The sequence below is a fragment of the Carassius carassius genome, chromosome 1 (assembly GCF_963082965.1).
Source record: "Carassius carassius chromosome 1, fCarCar2.1, whole genome shotgun sequence".
In the NCBI taxonomy this organism is placed as follows: Eukaryota; Metazoa; Chordata; class Actinopteri; order Cypriniformes; family Cyprinidae; genus Carassius; species Carassius carassius.
The window spans coordinates 15,168,364-15,192,734 of NC_081755.1; the positions used below are offsets into that span (position 1 = coordinate 15,168,364).

The 24,371-nt window shown below is 37.9% G+C and overlaps 2 protein-coding genes and 1 long non-coding RNA gene across 5 annotated transcripts in view; 2 read left to right on the top strand and 1 right to left on the bottom strand.

Annotated features, from left to right (window-relative positions):
• LOC132146149 (endoplasmic reticulum metallopeptidase 1-like) overlaps positions 1 to 24,371 on the bottom strand; it is a 67,055-nt gene that overhangs the window by 25,667 nt on the left and 17,017 nt on the right. For both annotated transcript variants that reach the window (XR_009434899.1, XM_059556996.1), the window contains exons 5-9: positions 8,124 to 8,270; positions 7,748 to 7,840; positions 1,695 to 1,907; positions 975 to 1,228; positions 140 to 314 (exon numbers count right to left, since the gene is read on the bottom strand). Coding sequence is in view for 1 of the 2 variants with exons in the window: in XM_059556996.1 (XP_059412979.1) it covers positions 140 to 314; positions 975 to 1,228; positions 1,695 to 1,907; positions 7,748 to 7,840; positions 8,124 to 8,270 (882 nt within the window). In the remaining variant the exon portion in view is untranslated. The remainder of the gene's footprint in view (positions 1 to 139; positions 315 to 974; positions 1,229 to 1,694; positions 1,908 to 7,747; positions 7,841 to 8,123; positions 8,271 to 24,371) is intronic.
• On the top strand, positions 15,908 to 16,396 carry LOC132154464 (uncharacterized). Its single transcript, XR_009437163.1, has 3 exons — positions 15,908 to 16,014; positions 16,132 to 16,212; positions 16,295 to 16,396. It is a non-coding gene; the product is annotated as an uncharacterized LOC132154464 (long non-coding RNA).
• Positions 16,402 to 20,804, top strand: LOC132151784 (uncharacterized). Of its 2 annotated transcripts, XM_059560186.1 has the most exons (7): positions 16,402 to 16,637; positions 16,768 to 16,851; positions 17,159 to 17,245; positions 17,610 to 17,845; positions 18,050 to 18,209; positions 20,320 to 20,426; positions 20,599 to 20,804. In XM_059560186.1, exons 2-7 carry the CDS (start codon positions 16,803 to 16,805, stop codon positions 20,647 to 20,649), a joined length of 690 nt encoding a protein of 229 aa, XP_059416169.1. In that variant the 5' UTR covers positions 16,402 to 16,637; positions 16,768 to 16,802; the 3' UTR covers positions 20,650 to 20,804. The 2 variants fall into 2 exon arrangements, 1 of the variants encoding a protein (XP_059416169.1); XR_009436446.1 differs by lacking the exon at positions 17,610 to 17,845 and having other exon boundaries at positions 16,410 to 16,637.

The window sequence follows — 24,371 nt, forward strand, 5'->3', positions numbered from 1 at the left end:
AGTGTACAGCAAATAAGCTTAATCTCAGAGTAATATAAACACAGGGTTTTATGATTTTACTGTACTGTACTCATAACAGTCCACTAGTGGAGACGGGATGAGTGGATGTGAATCAGGTGTGTGTGGTGTGACCTCTGACCTCTGGCTCTGAAGAGCTTTGTGAGCAGCAGTTTGCTGATAAGCGGGAACAGCACCATCATCATGGGCACATATGCTGAACCCCATCCACGGTGAGTGAAGAAGAGCAGCACAAAACACCACAGCAGCAGACTGCCATCAAAGAAGAGCTCGGCCAGATCCACACGACTCATGCTCTGAACCGCATACACATGCACGCACGTACACACACAGAGTAATTTCAGGTGATTTGCTTCTATTTCTCTCATCGCCATCATCATCATCATCTCTTCAATAATGCTACTGATTGGAAATAAAATTATTTATTGTTTAAATAGTGCTACTTCTTTGGCATAAAATAGTGTGTTTAGGTTAACATCAGTTCAGTTGACCAGGAAGCAGATTTGTTGAAGTGTGACATCAGATCAGCAGTTTGGAGCAGTGGGTGTGCTGAAAGTTCTTTATAATTGCTGAAGGGTGTGGATTAGTGGTAGTTTCTAGCTGCTATTTCAACATTGTGCCAAACCGTGCATTTACCACGGCTATAGAGAGTCTGGCTACCAGACAACAGATGAGTAACCGATCCTGAGTGGTGACATCTGTACATGCATTCCAGCAGCACGCGTCAACATTCCGGGAGAATTCTATCCAAGAACAGTTTGGAATTGTGCTACGCGTTTGGCCCAATGGAGGAAAAGCAGCTTTTGCTGTAGCAATACACCTTTCAACACACCTGCTACTAAGAGCTGCAGCTCTAGATTTCAGTTGGCTGAAATCACAGAGGATTGTTTCTGGTGTGATGATGACAGATGAGTTTTTGTGTCAGTAAAGTGTGTGGTGTCTTGTCCATCACTCACCCTGTAGCAGCGGTTCTTCAGCAGCGTGTGGATCAGCAGGAGAATGCCGACAGCGGCGGGTCCATACAGATAGGTGGCTGCATATAGGTGACTGTACCAGAACATGGAGCGGCCCATCAGCATGATGAGCCAAGCCACGAGCAGAACCATTAGCAGAGAGAAGATCCAGCTCAAGACCAGCACACACATCGCACACACCAGATCACGCATGTACCGGCCAGCTGCACAGGTCATGTGACGCACCGACCTACACCCTGTCACAGAGGAGTGGAAAGAGCTCATTCAGTGTTTCAATGAAGGAATGAATGAATAAAGTGAATGAGTGAGTGAAATGAATTAATAATTAATGAAAGAAAGAATGAATGAATCAATAAATTAATTACTTAATAAATAAATAGTCATAGTAGATATTAAAATAATTATCTAAACACAGGAACGTCAATAAACATAGACAATGCAATCAATACTTTAACAATATATTTTGACATATTTAACAATACTATATTTAATAAAATCAAAAATATAATGAATAGTATAAATATTATAAAATATATAAATTATATAAGTCTCCTGAAATTTAATAGAAAATCAAAAATGTTCAAAGAAGTGTTCTTTTTAAAAATGCCCATAAACAAAATTTCTTAAGCATTCAGTGATAACATGAAAATAAACAAACACAATTGGTAAAAGACATATCAGGTCATGTTATCCATTACGTACCCACACTGCTGGTTAACAAGCATTTCCCGCCCAGGTAGATCACCGCGGCGACAGCCACCAGGTAGTTGATAACAGTGCCGACGTGAGCAGGATATGCCACCATCATCAATCCAAGCATGTCGAAGAACACCATGGTACCATGGCGATATTTAGAGGAATCCGCCAGTTCATCTGACATCACCAAGTGCTTGAGGACGGAGAGGATGTTGTCGCCTGATGACAGAGATAAACTGGAAGTCCATCATTCTCAAAACAACTGATACATACAGTATTTGTCCGTCCGTATAAAACACAATCTCTCCTCACACTTCAGGTTTAAGGTGCTCACACAGCTATAATTCAACAAGTCAACAGCTGAACGACGGATGACACATTACAGCAGCAGCAGTGACGTCTGATCCACAGAGATTTATTATAATACCATAAAACACACAGCACTGGCTCTACATTCTGATTGGACAAACCAAGGTTTAAAAGTTATGCAAACAAATGTGTCGCACATGAACTGAATACAATACTCTATTTGCTTATAATACTAATGGCTTATTCATTTTGATTATTATTTTTCTTAAAAAACATAGTTACTTACGGGATATTGGTATCTTTCATTATATTGCCCTTCTGCAGCTTTACAAAAACAATACAACAGTCAAAGTCAAGCATTACATTACAGAACAAGAGAGCAGATCTAACACACACACACACAAACACACACAGACACATGCATTTACTGAGCAAGTATTAACATTTACATTTAGTCATTTAGCAGATGCTTTTATCCAAAGCTGCTTACAAATAAGGACAATAGAATCAATCAAAACTAACAAAAGAGCAAACAATAACAAAATAACAGAACTGCTAATGAAAAGTCTCAGTTAGCTTAACGCTGTCAGGTGGCTGTGGATTTAGAAAAGGGGCACAAAGGAGTAGGAAAAAAATTGTTTTTAATAAACAAACTTTGACCATACAAACTTAACATTAATCAAGGACAAGGGAGAACAGAATGGGCTCAAACTCAAATAGGGCAGATAACAAGGGGCAGACAGGTGATGAGGACAACTAAAACTAGGAACAGGTGATCTAAATGAATGAAGATGAACTAAACAGGAGCAAACTGGAACTAAACGGAAACCAACACATGGTAGATATCGACCTGCATCAATAGGAATAGTAATAGTAACATCTGTGAGGGGGGCAGGCGCCCCGGAGGCTGGTGCAGGACAGAAACAGTGTAGAGACAAGGAGAGCCTTCAGGGTAGAGCAGGAAGTTGGGGTTGCCATGGTGGAGCTGGTAGCTCTGGAGGACATGACGGATCCTCTGTGACCTTAGCCAGCTTGGCCACGGGTCTTGGGGAGAACTAGGGAATCTGGGGTCACTCAGGAGGAGCGGGCTCTGGTGGGCGCTCTGGAGGAGCAGGCCCTGGAGGGCGCTCTGGCGATGAAGGGGGGTTCGACAGGACCAGTGGTGGTGAAGGAGACTCCGGAGATGATGGAGAGCTGGATGGGACCAGCGGAGATGAAGGAAACTCAGGAGACGTAGGAGAGCTTTCCAGAGTGGATGCTGGTTTGATGATTGGAGCTGGGGAGGCACTACTTGTTCCAGAGGGGGCTGTACAAGGAAACTCCACCTCGAAGTCAGAATTATTTAAATAGAGAGAACTAGATTAATTAGCTTGATCAGGGGGAAATACACAAGTGGGGTGGATAACAGCAAATTTTATCCTTCTCCAGCCCCAGCTGGAAAGACGCAACAAGCGAAGAGTCATGCCAGCTCACCTCGTTGGAAAGCATGAGGAATTCCTTCACATATCTCTCCAACTTCCGACTACTCTGCCGCAGTGCACACAAACACACTTCAAACAATTTAACAATTCAAACATAACATTAATCAAGGACAAGGGAGAACAGAATGGGCTTGAACTCAAATAGGGCAGATAACAACATATATATATAGTTACATTTACATTTAATCATTTAGCAGACGCTTTTATCTGAAGTGACTTACAAATGAGAACAATAGAAACAATCAGATCAACAAGAGAACAATAACAGTGTACAAGTGGCATGACAAGTCTCAGTTACAGAACGCATAGGCAGGTTTTTATTTTTGCTGATGTTGTTTTTTATATAAGAATAATGAAAGAAAAGGTAAGTGCTAGTACTGGTAAAGTGCTGGCAAAAAAAAGCCAAAAGTCTTTAGATGTTTTTTGAAAATGAGTAAAGACTCAGCTGTTCAAATTTAGATTGGGAGGTCATTCCACCAGCTGGGCACAGTCCAGGAAAAGGTCCGTGAGAGTGATTTTGAACTTCTTTGGGATGGCACCACAAGGCGTCGTTCACTTGCAGGGCGCAAACTTCTGGAGGGCACATAAGATTGAACTAGTGAGTTTAGGTATGCTGGTGCCGTGCCAGTCTTGTAGGCAAGCATCAGTACCTTGAATTTGATGCAAGCGGCTACTGGTAGCCAGTGTAACCTGATAAGGAGAGGAGTAAAATGAGCTTTTTTTTTGGCTCATTGAAGACAACCCTCTGCTGCATTCTGGATCAGTTGCAGAGGCTTGACAGTACATGCAGGAAGCCCCACCAGGAGAGCATTACAATAGTCCAGTCTGGAGAGAACAAGAGCTTCGACAAGAAGTTGGGTGGCTTGCTCTGACAGGAAGGGTCTAATCTTCCCAATGTTGTATAAAGCAAATCTGCAGGACCAGGTCATTGTAGCAATATGGTCTGTGGAGCTTAACTGATGATCCATCACAACTCCTAGGTTTCTGGCTGTCCTGGAAAGAGTTATGGTTGACAAACCCAGCTGTATAGAGAAGTTGTGGTGAAACGATGGGTTAGCTGGAACCACCAGCAGTTCTGTGTTAGTAAGGTTGAGCTGAAGGTGATGGTCATTCATCCAGCTAGAAATGTCACTCAGACAGGCTGCAATCGGTTTTCGGATCACCAGTAGTGATGTGAAGTTTGGATCTTTTCCACGAACCGGTAGTGTCGGACAGTTCGATTCAATAAACCAGTTGAAAAAAAAGGTTCACCGGTTCTTTGGTGCTTGACGTAATGACGTCATTGTCGATGATTGCCCTTCATTCAAGCCTTCAGTTTACCTGCGCTCAAAACATTATCACAGAATCAGTTCAAACAAGTTCTGTTCAGACGCTCTGTGTGTCTGTCTGCTTGACGCTAAATCACACATGCGCAGTATCATCAGCTCCTCGGTTCTCGAATCGGATGCGTCCGACAGAAATGGTTCTCGATTGAGTGTACTGGTTATCCGAAAACTGATGCAACCGGTTCTTGACTCAAGAATGAGTCAATCTTTTGTTCATTATCTTGCTCGGCTCTGTGTTCATCTTCAGTTCTCTCTTCACAGCAGTTCAGTCAGTGTACTATTTAAGTAAATGAATTACTCTGGGATATTGGTTTATTTTAACTCAGAGGGAGTGTCAGCCACGTTAAAAAGTCAACAGATTAAGTAATTTGTGGATTAATGCTTATTGGAGATGCTAACCATTTCAAATGATTCAGTTCGATTTAATGAACTGATTCAAGAAGAAACGATTAAATCGAATGATTCGTTCACGAACCGGATATCACTACACTGCAGTGAACGCACTCACAACAGACCCGGAAGAGAAGACAATGCTGAATAAAGTTGTAGTTTTTATTATTTTTGGACCAAAATATATTTTCGAAACTGACCCTCTGATGTCACATTGACTACTTTGATGATGTTTTTATTACCTTTCTGGAAATGGACAGTATACCGTACACACAGCTTCAATGGAGGGACAGAAAGCTCTTGGGACCAAATCTCAAATATCTTAAACTGTGTTCCGAAGATGAACAGATGTCTTAAGGGTTTGGAACAAAATGAGGGTGAATCATTAATGAAATAATTGCAATTTTTGGGTGAACTAACCCATGAAAAAGTCAGTGAAAGTGATTTTATGCCTCTTTGAGATGGCACAAAAATACACTGTTGACTTAAAGAATGCAAGCTTCTAGAGGGCATATAAGTCTGAAGTAATGAATTTAGGTAAAGGGGCGAAGAACCAGTGGTGGTTTTGTAGGTAAATATTAATACCTTGAATTTTAATGCGAGAAGCTATTGGAAGCCAGTGCAAACTGATGAACAGAGGTTTGACGTGCATTCTTTTCAGCTCATTAAAGATTAATTTTGCTGCCACGTTCTGGATTAATTGAAAAGGTTTGATAGAATTGGCTGGAAGACCTGCTAAGAGGGCATTGCAATAGTCCAGCCTGGACAGAACAAGAGCTTGAACAAGGAGTTGTGCAGCATGTTCTGAAAGAAAGGTCTTGATCTTCTTGATGTTGAATAAAGCAAATCTGCAGGACCTGGCAGTTTTAGCAATGTGGTCTGAGAAATTCAGCTTATCATCAATCACAACAACAAGGTTTCTGGCTGTTTTTGAAGGAGTAATGGATGAAGATTGGATGGTAAAATTTTGATAAAGTGATGGGTTTGTTGAAACCACAAGCAGTTCTGTCTTAGCCAGGTTGAGTTGAAGGTGATGGTCCGTCATCCATCAAGAAATGTCTGTTAGACAAGCTGAGATGCGAGCAGCTCTCATCAGATCATCAGGATGGAATGAGAGTTAGAGTTAAGTGTCATCAGCATAGCAGGGATATGAAAAGCCATGTTCTGAAAGAAAGAACCTAATAGTGGTCCAAGAACTGAGCTCGGAGGCACCCCAGTAGCTAGATGTTGGGGCTTGGACACCTCTCTAAGTGTGGTTCCTGAGATGCCATTTTCCAATAAGTTTGACAGAAGAATCTGGTGGTTCACAGGTATCAAAAGTAGCAGATAGATCCAGCAAGATAAGTACTGAAGATTTGGATTCTGCTCTTGACAGTCTTAAGGCTTCAACAACTGAGAGCACGGCAGTCCCGGTCGAATGTCCACTTCTGAAGCCAGATTGGTTGCTGTCAAGGAGGTTGTTCTGTGTGAGAAATGTAGAGACTTGGTTGAACACAAATTGTTCAAGTGTTTTTGCAATGAAAGGTATACAGATAACCAGTCTGTAGTTCTCTAAAAAATTAAGAGTTAAGAGTGGGTTTCTTAAGAAGTGGGGTTATATGAGCCTGTTTTATTTTGATGGGAAAACACCAGTGTGGAGGGATGTATTAACGATGTGAGTGAGTGCACAACGGCAGGAGAAATAGCTTGAAGCAGATGAGACGGAATATGATCAAGTGGACAAGTAGTAAGATGACTGGAAAGGATGAGTTTAGAGACTTTAGAGACTGTTTGCTGGTAAGATGTGCTTGACAGTTTGTGGTGTGGCAAATTGTGCACTGAGGTTTGTAATTTTATTAATAAAGAATGTGGTAAAATCTGACACTGACAGTTTTTTTTGTGGCTTACCTTATTTCATATGCATTTGTTGGAGTTTCCCTTTCAGACACTACATTTATGGGAGAAAAGTATTTAAATGAATCACTTAACATGACTTTCTAATGTTTGCACATGTCAGTTAACTGATATTTATGCCATTATTTCACACATGTCTTAAAGCATATGCTAATTTGCGCTGCTCTTGGTAGATTGTTGGTCATTATGGAGATGATCTGTGTCTATGTTCTTTAATGTGCACATTGTCAGTTAATCACCTGCAGAATTTTACACTCGCATCTGTTATGGCATTATAGCGCTCTCACACTCATTTACCTTGCTTTAGTTAAAGTAAATCTAGCTCTAAGACATATTTCTATGCAAAAAGACCCTCTTAAAACAATGTCCATCTTTGATACTTCTGACTGCTGATTTGGTCAAAGTGTGAGTTTTATCTGAACAATAACACACATCTTATCAGAACAATAACACACACCGAGAGAGTGTGTTTGTTTGTGTGAGTGTGTATGTATAATGAGAGTGCAGCTGGTTTCGGGTATGATTTTCTCTCGTTAAGTATCTTGAGTATCTTAAACAAACCAGCTGAGAACTTTCTGAATGAAAAAATTCTCTCTGAGGCAGATGTTTTATTTCCAAATGTCTTCTTATGAGGCTGTAGCTCAGGAATCAGATGTCTCACCTGCTCTCTGGATGGAGTCGGTGTGGATTCGCCCAGGAGTGTCATATTTAGTGTGATAGATGAAACCGTTCTCTATGAACGCAAGATCAATTCCTGCAGTTTGAGATGGAGGAAGATTTGCACTTAAAAAAGTCTTAAACATGGTCTGACAGTCTCAGTCAACACTTCTGATTTTCTCATTAGCAATATCATCAGCAATACATCACTTAATGAAGTATCTTTACTGTAAATATGCTTCTTAATCTGTAAAACTTGTTAATTCTGTATTGTTGTATGGTAAAGTTCTGGCAGCCACAGCTGCTAGTTTTAGTTAACATACTTTTTATTTTATTATTTAAATTATTTATTATATTTTTTTAAAGTGTGTATCGCATACCAGGAATATTCCCAAAGTCCTTGAAGATGCGGAAGTCTGTGTCTGAAGGAATGAGTCCGCTCTGGAAAATGTCCTGACCAACCACTGTGGCGAACGGGTGAACAGCGGCACGGGCGTAAGCCTGGGCCAGCCACGGGTTCTCCGGACCTCAAACACACACACACCGAAAGACATGACAGACACACATGACTGAGGCTCATTCTACCTCCTTTACTCACCCTCACGTTTAGTCATAGCAGAATAGTCACATTGCTCTTTTCCATGTCATGGAAGTGAATATGAACAGACAAATGAACTATCTGATGAAAATTTCTATTGCACAGAAAAACAAAACAAACACATCTGGTTAAGATCAGCCATCCTCAACATTTCTGACTCCCAAAACTCCATGTGGGATAATATTTATCCTCTGGTTCATCTGATGTTTATATATATATATATATATATATATATATATATATATATTTTTTTTTTTTTTTATTATTATTATTATTAATAGAAACCTGGAGTTTTTCAAATCAAAACGTAATGTAATCAAAACTGTGCTGAGTTTTTACTCACAATTCACAATTCCTCACAAAACACAATTCATTTATTTATTTAGTTTGCTCATAGTTGTGAGATATAAATGTGGTAAAAGTCACAAATGTTCAAATTTTACCTTACAGATTTGACGTTTTTGTTAGAAACGTGAGATAAATGTCATCCTTTTTATTCAGTGGTGGAAACAAGATTCTATAGGTTCCTTCTCTTTGTAACCGGTGAATTTTACATTTTATTTCCAGCCATGCCTGATTTACTGGATAAAGATAAAATATTTAGAATTTTTAATAATATTGTTACTTGCGATTTCTTCCTGATATTTAATATATTACTAGAGGCTGAAAAAAACAGATTTATTATAATATGCTATAAAATTACATTTCAAGATTTTACTAATTTCATCCCACGTAGGAGACCTAATTTCTCGCGACCTTGTGCAACGTTCCCTAAAAGTTATCTAAAGGTAACGAAAGTTCCGAACCTTTACAGAACATTAGGGACGTTCTTGGAACGTCCTCTTTTGGTTATGAAAGTGCTGCAGTTCAAGGTTCCTTAAATGACTTTAGGGGGACGTTCTATTTGGGGCATTTTATGGTCACATAGCAAACGTTACAGAGAGGACATTTGAGACGTTAACAGAACGTTCTCGCATGGTCCTCTGTTGGTCATATAATAACGTTCCCAAAGTGACTTTAGGGGAACGTTCCATACTGGTTGTTATATGGTCATGAAACAACGTTACAAAGAGGACATTCGGGACGTGAACAGAACGTTCCCATACGGTTCTCTGTTGGTCATATAATAACGTTCCCGTTATTACTTTAGGGGGACGTTCGATATTGGTTATTATATGGTCACACAAAAACGTTACAAAGAGGACATTCGGGATGTTAACAGAACGTTCTCGCATGGTCCTCTGTTGGTCATATAATAACGTTCCCAATGTGGTTATTATATGGTCACACAACAACGTTAAAAATATGACAAATTAATGAACGCAAAGATGTATTAAATCTACATCTAATTAATGAAAATATTAAATAATAATACAATAAGTATTAAACTTATTTGTTAAATAATAACACTAACATGCTAGCCATTTTATTAGGTCCTCTCTGCTAATTTTGTGGGTTAGGATTTGATATGTGTTACTTCAAAATAAAAACTATGGCTTTTACTCTACAGATCTAAAATCCTTGATGTGTCCATAAATCCCTTATTAACAAATAGACATACAAAACAATACAATGTCATAGATCAAGGCAACGTGAAAATAAGCGATGCATAAGTGATGCAGTTCAATTTTTCACCACATTTACATTGGAAAATTGTGGAGTTTTGTGGAGCTCTGACACTGTTTCATAGCACCCGCTTCGAAGTCGTGCGTTAATTTTGAATTTATTAAGCGCACTTTACAACTTACGACACATTTACCATTTATTATTTTCTATATAAATGTCTATATAGCCTACTGTACATTTCTATACAAATATTAAAAATGAATATTTTGGTGAGGCACTGCCACACCCGCGGCTGACTGTATTCAGAAGGGAGAGCTGAAGCCCAATTCAACTGTAAGCCACTGCTGCTGGTGCATCGTCCTTTCTTTATGTGCGGAGTGGGGAGCGCGCGCACTGCAGGGCATGGAAGCGGCCATGCAGTCGCTTGCATTTTTTTCCTGTCAACAGTGTAAACAACTTAAAATACTCAATTTTTGGTCATAAGAATAATACATTATTTAAAGCTTTTATTTGTGTAAACTCACAATATCAAGAAAACTTTAGCAAAATAAACCACCACAAAAAGGACTGTTTTAAATCGGCTATGAATATGAAGTTTGCAGATTGTTGTAGGCTATTGTACTGTATCTTCTATAAAGATGAATATTACATTTCGTTAATTTAAAAAGCACGTTAATGTTGTATAAATAAATAAACTTTTGTTCTGTTAGATGTGTTCTGGCTAGTTTTAGTCAGGCGCGGATATATGGGTGGGCCTGGGTGGGCAGATTGACTGGTGGCCCACCCAATCAGATTAATAAAAACAATTAATTTTTTTAATTTTAATAATAACAAATTAATAAATAATTTAATTTTAATAGTTTCATGAGGACATTTAAGTAAAGTAGCTACGAAAAATAGCTACAAAATAAAAATATTATGTCGGCATATCACGTGTCAGTCCAGTGATGCTATCATGCAACACAGCTGGTTCTCTTGTGAATTTGTTTTCTGCACGGGCCGGCCACACGCTCTCCGTGCGCGCACTGACTTAAAAGTGGCGTAACACCACTGTTACACTGTTACACTGTGAAACACACATACTCCGTGTGCAGTGCGTCACTGATCCAGACTGTAGGCTACCACAAACACATACTCACTATTTGTATTTCAAATCCAGAAGTTATCAGAAACTTTTATTAAAAAAGTAAAAAAAAAAGGGTTGTCAGCATTGCGATTCTCTTTGTACATATACACTCTTTAATAGACGTTTTAACACAATTTAAACAACGTATTCAGCGCTACTTATATATATTTATATATTAAGTTGCTCAAACAAGTGGTAAAATATTTAACCATGTAGTACTTCGCAAAATCGCAAACATTTCAAATCTTAAAATTGACAAAAACAGCCGACTAACATGCCTTTTCTTTTGCATTTAAGTTTTAATACAATAAATATTGCATGTCACAAAGAAATAGTTTTTTCACCTACATCATGAATGAGACGAGAGTTGTTCATTATGTCGCCTTGTTGAAGTAAATTTTATTTTTCCTTGCTTTACCCCGGTCCTAAAGTAAAAAAAGATGACTGTGTAAAAGTATAAATAAATTAAATGCATTTATGGTGAGATTACTACATTTTATTTAATTAAACGCATTTATGGTGAGATAATTATATTTTCATGTCAATCTGTGTTCATTTTGACCACGAACCATGCACCGTCAGCCTGTCACTTTAATTCAGCGCGTGCAGCACATCAGAAATAGACTCGGTGCGGAAACGATATCTGCACTGCACCGCACATGGAACGGATCGCCGGACCGCATCCGCGCGCAGTGTGAAAGCTCTATAATACAGAGCCCGGGAATCAGGTGTATAAGATTAAAAAACCCGAGGCCCCTCTGTATATTCACCAGGCCCACCTATTAATGACGTTCTGTATCCGCCACTGGTTTTTGTATGTTGTATAATTATAATAGGCCTATATGTATCTAGGTAATGAAAAAAAATAAAATAATAATAAATAAATAAATATATAAATATATATATACATACAAAAGGAAAGCAGCTGCTTGAACCTCATTCTGGGAGAAGACTTATTTATTTATTTTTTACCATGAAGAAAAAAATCAATCGGATGAGTCAGGTTCTACACATCTGAGAAGAAGAAACAGGTAAGACGTTTATAATCTTATACATTACAATAATGAATGATTTTTCATGAGAAATGTTCGCCTATCTATAAGACGAATAAAACACGACAATTTTACAACCGGGAAATATGACCTATTGGGTTTATTTGCAATTAAACATTTTTAAATAAATTGTAAAAATAATACTAAATTACAATTATTATAATATGAATTATTTATTAGTAAATAATACTAAATTATATGTATATATATTAATTTATACTCATTTAATTTATATATTTGAATTCTAATGTATTATTTATGGATAACAGGCGCTGCTAAGTATAACACACCGTTGCCATGAAAAACAAAGTGTTGCTATGGACGCAGGTATCTAGACGGAAATGGCTATTTTCTTTATTATTTTCTTTATTATTATTTTTCACATTATCCATTACATAATATAACGAAATTATTAGTATTATAACGCAATATATCATTATATAAATATACATATTTTTTTTATAAAATAAAAAACGTTTAACACCTATATAGGTCACAAATTCTAAATCTGGCAGCGGGTATATAAGCTGGGGTCTGTGACCATCGCGCTCACACACAGCGTACTCACACCTCACTCACTCAGTGGACATCCCAACTGGACATCCCAACTGTCAGTTTCTCTGAGGTAATTCTTCTAATTAACCATTCTATTTAAATTAAAAACACAAAACAAAATGACATATAATGTACGTTACATGATATAAATAATAATAATATGGAATTATAAGGACAGTAACGTTAGCTTTTGAGTGAAATTTTCTCATGGTAAAACGGCCGTTTCCACAAGAAATTGAATAAATTGTCATAAAATTGACGGACTTTCTTTTCCAGTAATAAATGTACCACATTTACTCAGACAAACTGTTTTTCCGTCTTTTTCTTTAACTTTATACCACTGGTCCGCACTGTCATCGCCGTTATTTGTCGTTAAATACCGTTATGTTTACGTGACGTCATTTGGTCTAAAGAAGTAGCTTATCCTTTTCAGATAAGCTCATTAATTTTTTAGGGTCTGTCATGTTAACATTAGCTACTTTAAAATAAATTATGAATACAATTAATATCATTATTGTAAATTATACTTTATTTGAAATTTAACGCGCCTTCTCTGAAATTTAGCGCGCGCGCGTCCCTCAACCTCCGCACAAGCGCGACGGTGCCGCCATCACAGTGGGCGCGAGACCCCATTTCGCGCAAATGTGTGCACGGCATTTTTTGTAACTTTGCACGAAACTCCGCTTCTAGAGGTGCACGACTTTGAGCTTTTTCTTGCCAAACAGCCAGCACCCAGTTTGCGCTTGCATTTAAAAAAAGAGCCTAGAAATAAGCAGAAAAAAAGAAGAAATAAGCCTTTTTGGTGAAAATAAAGGTCCATGTTTAACAAAACATAACAAAACCAGAACAAACTATAAATACATAAATACAAAACACACAAACAAAATAAAATAAAAATAAAATAATAATAATAATAATAATTATAGTAATAATTATAGAAATTACACTTTAATGCACAACCGGTTAGGCAATTCACAATTCAGGCATTGTATCTAATATCATCTGTATCCTTTGAAGTAACAAGTGTAAATAAAATTGTCCCACGTCGACGTATATGTGATTTCAATTCACTTTGTCTCTTTTCTGTGCTTTCCAGACCCTGCCCTACAGACAGATTACCATGATGTCATCTCAGAAGGTAGGCTTGTTTTGCAAAAAAGGTTTTCAAATTTACAGCATATTGCTGACATGCCAGAAAAGGGATCGATTTCACAGCAATGTGATAAGTTCAATGTTATATCAAGATGTTTTTCACCTTATAATGTGGCGTGAAAGATCACTGTATTTGCCTAAAAATTTACGATCTTTAGGTTTTTTACTTAAATAACATGCGTGTACACATTTGCAGAGAAAAAAACACATAGCTGTGTCACACAACTGGATGCCTGCAGAAGCTAGGAAAAGAGAATACAAATGACTATGGCAGAGGGTACAACGGAAAATGAGAAATGTGCACATTAACGCAGCTGGTCCTAGTACTGTGCTAAACAATGAAGCACACAATCCCAGGGACACTATGCCAATCTGGAACCCAGGCCTAAAAAATGCAATGACTGGAGAATCTAATAGTGACAGCGATGAAATGTCGTTTGTCAATACTGACATCAGTGCAGTCACATCACTACAACATACAATGGCAGAAGACACAGAGAATATGGTTCTTGAATATTCCAGTAGTGACATGGATGGAGAGTTTTTTCAGAATACTGCCAACATTGATATGCCCACTGAAAATTTAGAAGAGCAGTTAAAGAGGTGGATCAATGAATATAATATCAAGCACAATGCTGCAGAAAAACTGCTCAAAATTCTCAGGAATCACGGGCATAAACACCTGCCATCTACTACTAAAACATTATTAAAAACGGATCCTGTTGAAAGCCAAATGGTGTCTGGTGTGGAATGCATTAAATTAGGAGTGACTGAACAATTAATCATGTGCTTGAATCGGTATCCCTACAATTATGCAAAAGACATCACTGAGCTTGAGATTTCCCTCAATGTAGATGGACTGCCACTCTTTAAGAGCACTGGTAAATCTTTCTGGCCTGTACTCTGCACAGTACATCTAAAACCAGCAAGCACATTTCCTTTGACCATTGCCCTCACTGAGGCCAAGCCCAAATCACTGGACTTCATTAAAGTCATATCAGATGAACTGAAAATGATTCTAATGAATGGCTTTGCATGGGGAGAAACAACACTCAATGTAAGATTGAGATGCATTATCTGTGATGCACCAGCAAAAGCCATGCTGAAGTGCATCAAACAATTCTCAGGTTACTATGGCTGTGACAAATGCACCCAAAAAGGCAACTGGGAGGGGCGCATCACTTACCAACAAGTGCATGACCTCACTTTGAGGAACGATGTCTCATTTAGAGAGCAACACCAACCAGAACATCATCACGAAAATGCTGTGTCCCCTTTCAGCAATCTCCAAATTGACATGATCAAGTCTTTCCCTGCTGACTACATGCACCAGTGCTGCCTGGGAGTGATGAGAAAAATGCTCCTACTATGGTCACAGGGCAAGTCGGGGCAACGACTATCGCCGGCTCAGCTGAGGGAGGTCAATCAGAGGCTAAGGAACTTGAGAAATGACATACCCCATATTTTTGCCAGGAAGCCACGCAGTCTGGAGGAATTGGAGAGGTGGAAGGCCACTGAATTCAGGCAGTTTATGCCCTACACTGGCAAAGTTGTTCTCCGGGGAATCCTGCCAGAAACCCTATACAGTCATTTCATGGCCTTTAGTGTGGCTTTGTGTATACTAGTGTCTCCACATTTAACACAAACCCACAATGTGTATGCCCATGAACTCCTCACATATTTTGTAGAACAAGGCCGGCACATATATGGGAAAGAATTCCTAGTGTACAATGTGCACTCACTGCTTCACCTCACTGCTGATGCCACCACATATGGATCATTAGACAAATGCAGTGCCTTTGCGTTTGAGAGCTACATGCACCAGCTGAAGAAGATGGTTAGATCAGGAAACCATGTTCTAGTCCAAGCAGCAAAACGGCTCCAAGAACGTTCACAGATTCCTATACAAACAAGTGAAGAGAAACCAATACAATTGAAACATCCTAATAATGTTTACATTGTTAGCCCAACATCCTGCTGTGAAGTTCTGGAGAGGACCAACTCCGGAAAGCTCTTATGTAGAGTATTCTCGCACTTAACGTCGTACCTTTACGAGCCATGTGACTGGATGATCTATGGAGCCTATGTATGTGGCCCATCAAAGATGGAGATCCTGGACAAGGCAAACTTGCAAGGAAGGGCAATGATCCTTGAGGACGGGCATGGCCGCAAAGTTGTCTTTTCTCTCCTTCATGACCTTGATTAATGAAATATGGAAATATGTACATAGTTAGTATTATTTTTTTTCTGTCATTGCTTTAATGTCTTAACTTAGATTTCATATACTGAATATTGACCGTCTTTTCTAAGGAGTGTCTGTTCTTCTGTTTGTAATGTAGGTTGGATTTTACATAGTTATTTTTGAACAAGAAAATGCAATTGCTGTGGCGCCTGCATTATGGGTAGAGGAGGTGAATGGGGTAAGGGTACATGCGCACACACACACACACACACACACACACACGTAATACCGGAAATAACATATTCCCTGAAATGTTTTAGGTTCTGATTTGCTACTGGCCCCGTAGAAACGCTGCTGCCATGGCAAAGGCCTCCCAAAGGCCAGATAAGGAGCTCTGGAAGCGGCACAAAATAAGAATACTCTCCGAGACCGGTGAGAAAACTGAATAAATATATAGTCATATGAAAGTACACTGCCTTTACACAGTAAAATGATTACAAAAACTAAAAAGACAACTCAAATTTACTCTGTCCTTAGACAACTATAAGACAGCCAGAGAACGAGCCAAAAAAGCTGTAGAAAGTTCAAACGTGGACACAGAAGAAGAGGTGCTAAAAGAGCGGGAAAAAAAAGTACCATCAAAATACTGGACCGAGAGTGAAGGTAAACATATGCGATTGCTTTTTGTCATGCATTAGTCCACTGTTTATGTATAAAAATCATGCCATGATTACAGAGAAAACTACTCTATAAAACTAAACTATATATAAACTGTTTCATCCTGAATGAATAGGAGAATGTGAGATTCCTACCAAAAAAAGGAGAAAAATGTCAACATCCTCTCAGAAGCCATCAAGCCTCCCAAAGCCTCCAAGTTGTAAGTAACAGATTTAACTTTTGGTGTAATTTCTTGTGTTGTGTTGATTTGATGGTGGTGCGTCAGCGTCAATTAGTGAACAGGTAAAATAAGTGCATTGCCAGCTGACGGGAAGAAGCTATTTTGTGTGAAATACAGTACAAACAAATTTCTAATGGAAATCCTATTTTAAAAATGTTTTGAATTTGGTTGGAGTGTCTTATATTGTGTGAGTTGCAGGTTGGTATTTTTTGTCATGGCATTTTGTGTAAAAGTACTCAACTCCCCTGAACTTCGTTTATCGCATGCTTTCAATGTCTGTTTTTAGACAAACCACCTACTGACATCACAGCTCACTCACCTGAGGAAGATGAGCCATCCCTTCCAAATCTTTCAGCTAATAATACTTTTCATGGTATGCATTTTTAATGTTGATATTCTATTCATTTGTTAAGATAAATGTTTTTTTTTTTAATCTTCAATAAATTAAGATTATGGCTGCATTTTCTAATCTCAATCTCTGTTACCTTAAATTATACATTCATCTCTGTAAAGCTGCTTTTAAACAATCTGCATCGTTAAAAGTGCTATATAAATGAAGATGACTTGACTTACTATCCAAATTAGACCAGCTATTGCATCTGGCAATACAGTCATGCCAATGTCTATATTTTATTTCTTGAAGTACCACACATATGCCTGAATACTAAGCAAATAACTAAATGTCAAGATGAACCCCCCCTTCCATCATCATCATCTCACCCATCTAAATTTTTCAGATTTCCAGCATCTCATCGAACAATCTGAGCAGCGGATGCTCCTCGCAATTGAGAGAATGTCAACAGATATTTCCAATTCTATTGAGCATCTGATCCAGGCTATTCAACAGAATCGTCCTGGTCCGGCAACCATCACAACACCACCACAGGAGACCATTGAGAGGCCCTGCAAAACATTGCAGGAGCTGCAAGCTTTCCTATTAAAACTTGAGGGCCCAGAAGGGAAAAAAAGGATGGTATGTTGATATAGCACAGGGGTCAGTAACCTTTTTGTCACAAAAGTGACATTTTTAAGTTCAAAATGTAGATCTGTGTGCATGTAGGCTAAATTATCAGAATTAAATACACCTCTCGCATTTGCTTGTGTGTCAGCAGTTACCCTGCTCCATGTGGCATTGCAATACTAACATTTGCTTTATTTATCTTTATATGTTGCATAGATACAGTTTTTGAGCCTGATGGGAGGTAGCAACATTGGAGACGCTGTGAGGAGAATCCTTCGGAAAATAGCCACCAATGAGGCCTGGTCAAATTACAGCCTGAAAGGCCGAAAAGGAAAACTGACCTTCATTGGGACAGCCCTCCACCATATTGTTTTAAGTATGCTTTTCAAAACTTCTCTCTTCTTTTCACTTCATCATGCAACTTTTTAAAGAGCAAATGAAAAATGTCTGTACTTACCCTGTACCTTCGAATAATTTGTTTTCTCGTTTTTGACTTCTAAACGGAAAAAAAACAAGTAAAAAAAAAAAAAAATCATTTTATTCAGCAAGGATGCATTAAATTGGCCAGAAAAGAGAGTTAAGATTTACATTTCAAATAAATGCTGCTTTTTTTTCTTTCATTCATCAAATAACCCTGAAAAACACAAAAATGTGAAGAAGCACAACTGTTTTCATCACTAATAATCATAAATGTTTCATATGGTTTTAGTTTTACTTATTCACTTATTCATATTGCTCATAAAGTGTACTTTTGGATGTCAAAACTTTATTAAAATAAACTAAACAAATAAATGTAAATGTAAATATGAGAATTTAAAAAATAAGAAAATAACAGATGCATTGTGATATAGGTGACAAAATATTGTGAGAAAATATGAATATGAAGTTATTTAATGAGCTTCCTCACTTAACCAGTTATCTGTGCTTCCTCAGCAATGAAGTTCCACATTTCCGAACACGAAAATGCATGCAGCAAATAAGCCGTTCACAATATTTTCTTCAGTTAACTCCAAATTTCTCCCACATATTGGACTTGATTTTTGATGACGTATTGTCGACAACTTTACAAACTCCTCCACTAGCTATTCTTTTCTTAAACTCCTCAGAATCCATCTCGACGACTGCAAGCAGATCACGCGCGCGGTTATGATGAATTTTTAAAAGTGGAAGTATAGTTAACGTTATAGATTCCTGGGACGGTGTGGCGCGTGGACACAAATAAACTGATATGGATTTTAAATTGTTTTATTAAAAACTATTTTATCAACTTGAAATACAGGCATATTTTTGTAGATGTGTTCCTAAAAATATGCATTACGTTTGCATGTGATTGTCTTAAACCCATGTTTCCCCCGTGTCCGACCCGACCTGCACCCGTATCCAAAACAGGTGGATATTTTTCATCCGTTTGAGCAAAAACCTACAGGTACCCGAACCCGTGCAGGACTCTAGCTGTAAACTACACCATATAGGCCTATGCTTATATTTAATTTCACGAAAACACAAAAACATTTGCAATATTACAAATACAAATTATTGTAGACTATCACAAGACCCATTTATGAATTAGTTAATTAGTTTTTTCGATTACAAAATCAAGTCGTTATTTTAGTAGCATGGAAAAAACAATAGGATTATAAATTAATATCTCACTTACATATACAGTTTTCCACGAGTGAATTCAGTGAAATCCAGATTGTGTCTGTCTCTGAGGTGAGCGGCACTGGCGTGAACGCGGCAAAAACTCCCGCAAACCAGCAGTTTTTTTTCTTAACTCTTATCTAAACTCATATGATTGGTTATTGCATCATGAGCTCATCAGATTCATGTCTGATTGTTTATAATGCTCAACGCTTAAATAAAAATTCATATTTTGCATGTCATAACTGCCTACTGTAATATGGCGTAACACTTTTAATTTATTTTCACATTTTATGTCAATAGTGATAATCGTCATATATTTATTTAGATTATTTTAACCCCCTTGTAGAATATGCATTTGTATCCATTTTGGAGGGAGCAGGGCAATTGCGTCATCAGCAATATTATTTCCACATCGCGCCGTTCCCCGGTGCTGTCCGAGGCGGTGGTGCTGAAACGGTTGATCAGTTCTTATTATAGAATCAATTATTCTCTCGTGCAGGGCTGCTTCACTGCGTTATGTGAAAAAGCGGTGTTCTTTATGAAAGTACTACAGAAATAGTTGAAATCGCATCTATTAGGACTAATGGGATATTATAACAAATATAAAATAAAAATATAAAATAATCCAAACTATAAAAATACCTATAATAGCCTAGTCTACATATTTAAAAATGTATAACAATAACGTCATAATAATGGTCCATTTTAAGTGTTTAAGTGTCTCTTTTTTCAATTTTTGTTCGGTGGAGCTGTGACTATTGTTCTTGTAAAAACTTTTCAGCATAGTTTTGAGCCCTGAGACTTTTCACATTTATTTTGTTACATTTTTTTTTCTCTTCTAGGTGCTTGTGCCAAACAATTTCCGAAACACACAGAAAAGGAAATTGATACATGTATAGGGGAAACCCTCAAACATGCACCTCACCGTGCCAAGTTGGTCGCAACACCTGTAAGTTGTTTTATTCAATGAGAGCTCTCTCTCTCTCTCTCTCTCTATTCTCTAGAATAACATAACTGTTTTGATTTATTTACTTAGTACCGGTACTTATAAACAAAGTGGAGTTAAAAGTAATTAAAAAGTCGTTGAAGTGATTGGTAAATATAATGTTTAATTTTTTCAGGCAGCGGAAGAAGAACTTCGGGCACCTCCTGAGGATGGAGACAGTGACTGATACACATATACACACACACACACACACACACACACACAGTATATATTTAATATAAATTATTGTTTTTGTTATTTGTTGTTCACCATTTACGCAACATAAAATGAATATAAATATGTGTTCTTGTTGTTATTACTGTTTCCTAATATTTGTGTGTGTGTATAATATATATATATAATTTATGTAATATATAATTTATTTATAATCTGTTTTTGTTCACACAAAATAAATGACTGATTTTATCTTTGAATGTGTTAAACGTGCATGCTTATTCCTGTTTAAAGTTCTGAAAGAACAAGTGTTTTTTGCAGTAAAATTCTAGTTTGGTTCCCTACAGGTCCTTGAGACCAGTGGGGACGTTCTGAAAACGTTCACATAACGTCCTGAATGTTCTGTGAAGGTCCTCAAAATAACGTCCCCGACCCTTTAAAGAACTCCACATCATGACCGTCTACGAACGTTCCCGGAACGTTACTAGGCGACGTCCTTGACACCAGTGGGGACGTTCTGAGAACGTTCTGGGAACATCACATTTGCAAATATAACATGGTCCCCTAAACATTCCGATAACGTCCTGAATGTTCTGTGAAGGTCCGCAAAATAACGTCCCCCGACCCTTTAAAGAACTCCACATCATGACCGTCTCCGAACGTTCCCGGAACGTTACTAGGCGACGTCCTTGACACCAGTGGGGACGTTCTGAGAACGTTCTGGGAACATCACATTTGCAAATATAACATGGTCCCCTAAACATTCCGATAACGTCCTGAATGTTCTGTGAAGGTCCGCAAAATAACGTCCCCCGACCCTTTAAAGAACTCCACATCATGACCGTCTCCGAACGTTCCCGGAACGTTACTAGGCGACGTCCTTGACACCAGTGGGGACGTTCTGAGAACGTAGCATTTCTAGCTGGGATAACATTTCAAGTTCTAGAAATCATTTTTAAAATGAGGCTTCCTCATTTATCCCAGTTATATATCACAGTCTCACAATATCACAATCTTATAAATGCTGTCACAAATTCTTCCCAGTTTTGAGAGGTATTATATTATATGGCGTATTATATATTTGCGCCATTTAATAAACACAAAATTGCATTTAACAATCAGCTGTCATGATGGTCATTGTTAAAACACGGCATCACTGTGTGAATCAAATGTACATTCATTCTTATTAGTTATAACATGATTCAGTCAAGAGCAGAAAGTGATGTTACACTTGTCTTTTGTTGTTTGAAATAATATTATGACAAAAACAGCAATATTTTTATTAGGCTACTGTCTAAGACCGAAAGCGCTGATATAATATACTGACACGCATCTGATTTACTTCAAAATTGTTTCTATTCACTTAAAGGTGACACAGAATGCAAAAATAGCTTATATAGCTATTATAAGGTGTTCAAACACAGTGTGTAAAAACAACCAGCCTCACAGCGAGTGAGCAGGTGGGTTAATAACGAGATAAGCGATTATGATTGGCTAAGGCAGAGTCATGTGTTTCATGGTAGCCAATCAGAGCCAGTGTTTTTACACACATGCCGGCACACGCGCCAACGCCAGCGGCGCCAAAAACCCCCACACACACACACGCAACAGCTACAAAAAGATTCGCAGCAGCAGCAGAAATGGCGAGTCAGGAGCAATCCGATGAAAAGTTGCCATTTTCAAGGTGAAGATATAAGCACTACTTCAAATTCATTGTAGTCAAAGGCAAGAACGTGCATATAATGTGTACATGTAATGTGTGACACAAGCATCTACAAAGCTAGTGGCCAAAAACACTTTTCTTACAAAGATAATACTTGAAGTCCAGGATAAAACTCTTGCTTTCTGTTGACGTGCAATAAATATAGAAAGTTATGTACGAGCACCTGTCTGTTCTACTCATTTCAACTGCTAAAAAAAAATACAAATTCTTTGACATATAGCAACTTTTTTTTTTTTTTTACAGTAACGCAAATAGTTACTTTCCCTGGTAACGAGTTACTTTTATTATAGAGTAATTCAGTTACTATCTCAGTTACATTTTGGAACAAGTAGTGAGTAACTATAACTAATTACTTTTTTAAAGTAACGTTCCCAACAGTGGTTATAAGCATATTTATGGGAAAAGTATGTACAATTTCCCATAAATAAAGTACAGGTACATGTAAAAAAAAAAAAAAGAATATCATGGAAAAGTTCTTTATTTTTTTGTAATTTAATTTAAAAAGCAAACCTTTTTATATTCTAGATTCATTGCACACAAACTGAAATATTTAAAGAGTTTTTTGTTTGAGTTCCGATGGTTACGACTTACAGCTTCAGTATTTCAAAAAATTTGAATATTTTCTCAAAGATCAATCAAAAAAAGATTTACAAAACAGAAATGTTCAAGATCTCCAAAGTAGGTTTAATTATGCACTCAATACTTGGTTGGGGCTCCTTTTGCAATTACTGTCTGTGGCACTGCAGGTTGTTTTGATAATGTCCTTCAGCTCCTCTGTATTTTTTATCAGATGTTACTTATCTTCCTCTTCACAATACCCTTTAGATTCTCTGTGAGGTTCAGGTCAGGTGAGTTGGCTGGCCAATCAAGAACAGTAATATCATGGTCAGCAAATCACTTGGAAGTGGTTTTGGCACTGTGGGTAGGTTGTCAGGGTTTTGCACTGTGAATTTGTTTTATGTTTTGTTTCTTGTGTCTAGTGTCAGCACATGGCCTTGTTATGCCGCGTTTCCACCGAAATTACCCGGAACATTTGTACCAGGAACTTTTTTCCCCAGGAACTTTTTTTTCCCCCAGACCTGTTGCTTTCTGCGTTTCCACCACGGTGTAAAGTACCGGGAAGATTAGACAAATAGACTGGTGACGTAGGTCTGCGTGTTTCTCAATACAAAGTATACTGATTTTGGAAGTGCATCATCGGTAGTTCAGACTTTGTGCATTGTGATGTCCGCGACGACGCAAATCCGGTAAATCTGCAAACAGCAGCATACTTCATAACATCAGTCAGCTTGCCTTGACTACTGCAATTTTCCTCACTGTATATTTACAATAAAACGAAATGGGATATCAAATACCACTGCCTCCTTTCGTTTTCATTTAAACATAATAACAGCTGCAGAAATGTACTTAGTTCAGGGAAATGTGTATATACAGTCATTACAATGAAACTAAATATTATATAAATTTGCTTTTTATTTTCATTTTAACATATAGATAAATTGAAAACAGACCAAAGATAACCTGTTTACCCAAAACGAATAATATGTTATGTTTAACCACTAAGGAGACATCAGAGCCAGCGGCACACATCAAAAGGTCTATAGCCGAGGTGAGGCTGCTCTCGGTGGATACATGAGGACTGAGCTCCTGCTGATCGCGTGGAGCTCACGTCTCAGAGATCGGCGAAACACATTTTTAAATAGGCGCTGTCTTTATAAATAAACCACAAATTAGAATTTTTAAACAACTACATTCGCACCTGAAATACTTTTAAAATTACATTTCATGACATAATAACAATAATATTTTGAAAATGATCCGAATAAATAGTGGTTGAACTCAACCAATGCTGCGTGAACTCAACGAATCATGATGTTTAGCGCCCAAGTCCCGCCCCCGAAAGTTCCAGAACTTTGAAAAAGTAGTACCTCGCCAACAGGGACTTTCTGAGGGGCATTTTTTTACCCGGAACTTTATTTAGTTCCTGGTTCCTGCGGTGGAAACACACCGAG

What these genes read in the sequence shown, in the direction of transcription:
- LOC132151784 (XM_059560186.1), top strand. Translation starts at nt 16,803, where the DNA reads ATGTCAACATCCTCTCAGAAGCCATCAAGCCTCCCAAAGCCTCCAAGT. An exon ending in CCTCCCAAAGCCTCCAAGTT is followed by an intron (nt 16,852 to 17,158) that starts GTAAGTAACAGA and finishes GTCTGTTTTTAG; the next exon opens with ACAAACCACCTACTGACATC. An exon ending in AGCTAATAATACTTTTCATG is followed by an intron (nt 17,246 to 17,609) that starts GTATGCATTTTT and finishes TAAATTTTTCAG; the next exon opens with ATTTCCAGCATCTCATCGAA.